Source organism: Mauremys reevesii, linkage group 13 (genome assembly GCF_016161935.1).
Source record: "Mauremys reevesii isolate NIE-2019 linkage group 13, ASM1616193v1, whole genome shotgun sequence".
Lineage (NCBI taxonomy): Eukaryota > Metazoa > Chordata > Testudines > Geoemydidae > Mauremys > Mauremys reevesii.
The window spans coordinates 10,221,226-10,225,212 of NC_052635.1; the positions used below are offsets into that span (position 1 = coordinate 10,221,226).

Sequence of the window (3,987 nt, forward strand, 5' to 3'; positions counted from 1 at the left end):
GATCCACAAAGCCTGTGTTACGCCCCCAGCATCCCTATACAGTGAACAGGGAGAGACAGACTCCTCAGAATAGGATCCACAAAAGCCAGTGCACTAGGCAAGGAGGCCCCGAGGATACTCAGTGGGAGACACTGACCAGCCAGAAGGGATGTGTGTCTCAGTCCGGACTGCTGGGATGCACTTATCCACAACCAGAAACCCAGTGGAATCATATATACGTGTGTGCGTGTGTGTGTGTGTGTGTGTGTACATATAGAATCAAGTGACAGCTTTATAGTTCTGTGTAAGGACTATTTCTTGCCCTGTCTCTCGCATCACATACTATGCTTCTGCACATCATATATGTAGTGTACATAACCATGCACAAAGATGGTATTTGAAGATTAATAATAGGCCAGTTTGTGAGACCCTGTCTCAGCTTGAGTGTGAATAGATTTACACTGGATGGTGCATGAAATACTTGGTTAGTGCATGTGATGGAACTTTTCCACTTGCACCAATATTATAATATGACACCAGACAAATAACACACAGCAGTATTTATTAGAGAGAGAAGGTGGAGCAACTTTGTTGGTGAGAGAAACAAGTTTTCAAGCTTAGTCAGAGCTCATTTTCAGATCTGAAGAAAAGCTCTGTATAAGTTTGAAAGCTTGTCTCCCTCACCTGCAGAAGTTGATTCAATAAAATATATTACTTCACATACCTTGTCTCTCTGATATCCTGGGACCAATATGGCTTCAACAATACTACTTAAACCAAAGTTTATGTCACTATTGAACTTAGCCTAGTGTCTTTGGGCCAGAGCCAGGTCAGTATTAAATCAGTGATGTTGATATCCCATCTGTATTTGTAAAATTATTTCAGCAGGAAATCAACCATGCAGATTCTCATCTGCACCCCTTTATCATTGTGGAAAGAAAATGTTCAGCTTGTTCACAAAACCTCATCAAAGAGAAGAAAAATGGACACCCTCAATAGATGACATCTATTTATTTATTTTAACAGTTTATTTCTAAGGAAACATAGAAGGAACTTAAAAACAAAAGAGAAAAATTGGCATTTTATTTGTTATGAATGACTTCCATCCAATCAATTTCCTCAGGGCAACTTTGATCTCCATGTTCCTCATGCTGTAGATGATTGGATTCAGGATTGGAGGCACTACAGCATAGAGGACATCCAGCATGAGATCCAGCCGTGATGTGGAACTTGAGCTGGGTTTCAGGTAGGCAAATATGGCAGTGAAAATAAACAAAGAGACCACAATGAGGTGAGGGAGGCAGGTGGAGAAGGCTTTATGCCGGCCCTGCTCTGAGGGGATTCTCAGCACAGTTTTGAAGATCTGAACATATGACACAATTATGAAAACAAAGCAGCTTAAGACTAAGCATGCACTGAAGACAATAGCCGCAGTTTCACTGAGGTCTGAGTCAGAGCAGGCAAGCTTGAGTAGCTGGGGGATGTCACAGAAGAACTGATCCACTCTGTTACCTCCACAGAAGGATATTGCAAATGTGTTCCCAGTGTGCAGGGCAGAGTAAAGAATACCACTGATCCAGGCACTGGCTGCCATTTGAACACAAGCTCTCCTGTTCATCACTCTCTCATAGTGCAGTGGTTGGCAGATTGCAACATATCGGTCGTATGCCATGACAGTCAGGATGCCGAGATCAGCTGAACCAAAGAACATAAAGAGAAAGACTTGGGTGACACATCCAATATAAGAAATCACACTGGTATTCATGAGGGAATTGGCCATGGATTTGGGGATGGTGATGGAGATGAACCCAAGGTCCAGGATGGACAGATTGACCAGGAAGAAGTACATGGGGGTGTGAAGATGGTGGTTGAGGGCTACGGCTGTGATGATGAGAAGATTCCCCATCAGACCTGCCAGGTAAATCATTAGAAACACCACAAAGTGCAAAATCTGCAGCTCCCGAATGTAAGAGAATCCCAGGAGAAGGAACTCGGTCACAGTAGTTCGGTTGAACATTTTCTTCCTAATTACGTTGTGTGATAGCTGTGGAGGGAAGGAGAAGGGCAATGATCAGGATTAGAGAGTCAGAGGGAATTACCGTTATTGCCTTCTGAATAATGCCTTATCACCTACTGTGAAATGTGCACAGCACTCCTTCCATCCTTCCTCACCTCTGACAATCAGATTACTAGAGAGACAAGTTAAGTGAAGCAATATCCGTTATTGGACCAACTTCTCTTGATGAGAGAGACAAACCTTCAAACCACACAGACTACCTCACCCACCTTGGCTCTCTAATAACCAACCAACACTGGAATAAATTGCTTAGGGAGGTTGTGGAATCTCCATCTCTGGAGATATTTAAGAGTAGGTTAGATAAATGTCTATCCGGGATGGAGTAGACAGTATTTGGTCCTGCCATAAGGGCAGGGGACTGGACTTGATCACCTCTCGAGGTCCCTTCCAGTCTGAGAATCTATGATTCTATAAACTGCGGACCAATGTGGCTACAAGTACTGCATGCAATCAGCCCACTACTCAGCCCATTAATGTCAATTGACATAACTCTCTTACAGTCCACGGGGCAGTATCAGTTTACACTAGGATGACCAGATGTCCTGATTTTATAGGGACAGTCCCAATACTCGAGGTTTTGTATTATATAGGCTCCTATTACCCCCTCTTCCCCCCCCCCCCCACACCATCTGTCCCAATTTTTCACAATTGCTATCTGGTCACCCTAGTGTACACCATGTGAGTGTCTGGCCTAAGATGCCAGTTGAACAAATGCATTAAAGACTGGAACAAATTACAACCCAAGCCCACAGATCTAGCAAAGATGGTCCCTCCGCTCTGTCAAACAACAGAGGAATAACTTGGGCATGAAACTAAAGTACTAGAACTCCAAGACCACCTGATTCCCACTAGGGAAATATGACAGACTCACTGAGCATCCAAAGTGTAAGCTTGTGTATACTGATTCCTTCCCAAGCTCTGTATATAGATGACCTGATACCTGGTTACAAATTGACTGATGGCACCAATCCCAGCTCCACTCTCATCTCTGGGTGTTGATGGGCTAGTAGAATCGCTCAGTGACTTTATGTCTGGCCTGAGTGGGGCAGCAACTGTCAAAAGACCTCAGTTGTGTTCTTATCTCTGCCAGTGGCTTGCTGTGTGACCTTGGGCCGGTCACTTCTCCTCCCCGAGCCTCTGTTTCCCCTCGCTCCCTTTGTCTGCCTCGTTTTTTATGAACTCTACGGGGGATGGGCTGTGTATCATATGCATGCTCAGTGCACCCATTTACAGTCTTCATGCTCAGCTGGCAGCAATGTTGCACACGGGATATGGTGATAGACCAGGAGGTCTGGATTCCTGTCCCATTGACCTCCTGGGGTCTGTCAATGCTGCAGCAGGGAGCATCTTCCCAGCTCCAGTAAACAGACATGGGGTAGCTCTGCTGAAGTTACTGTAGAAAACTTACCCATGTAGCCCTGAGGTAGCCTGGTCAGCAGCTCAGGCTCCATCTGTCTAAGTACCCATGGAGTTCAGCCGGGTTTGTACTGAGGTTCAAAAAGAATTAGATAAATTCATGGAGGATAGGTCCATCAATGGCTATTAGCCAAGATGGACAGGGTTGGTGTCCTTAGCCTCTGTTTGCCAGAAGTGGGAATGGGTGATAGGGCATGGATCACTTGATAGTAACCTGTTCTGTTCATTCCCTCTGGGGCACCTGGCACTGGCCACTTTTGGAAGACAGGACACTGGGCTAGATGGACCTTTAGTCTGACCCAGTATGACCGTTCTTATGTTCTTATGAAGTGGCTAGACTGAGCCATTCCCTCTGCCGCCGGCACTTACTCTGTTATTTTTACAGCATAGCTAGTGAAATCTGCCTACCTGAGTTGGGAAGCACATTCCTAGCTGCAGTGTAGATGTGCCCTTAATGTCCTTGGGCAGGGTCCAGACAGATAGGCTGCAACCTCTTGACTGAATCCCGACTCTGA

At 45.3% G+C, this 3,987-nt stretch overlaps 1 protein-coding gene across 1 annotated transcript; it reads right to left on the reverse strand.

The window, feature by feature from the left end:
* Positions 1-1,033: 1,033 nt before the first annotated feature.
* LOC120379966 (olfactory receptor 14J1-like) lies at positions 1,034-2,002 on the reverse strand. The gene is made up of 2 exons (XM_039497479.1): positions 1,891-2,002; positions 1,034-1,674 (listed from the first exon to the last, which is right to left on the reverse strand). The coding sequence occupies exons 1-2, from the start codon at positions 1,994-1,996 to the stop codon at positions 1,034-1,036; spliced, it is 747 nt and encodes a 248-aa protein (XP_039353413.1). The 5' UTR covers positions 1,997-2,002.
* Between the last annotated feature and the right edge of the window lie 1,985 nt (positions 2,003-3,987).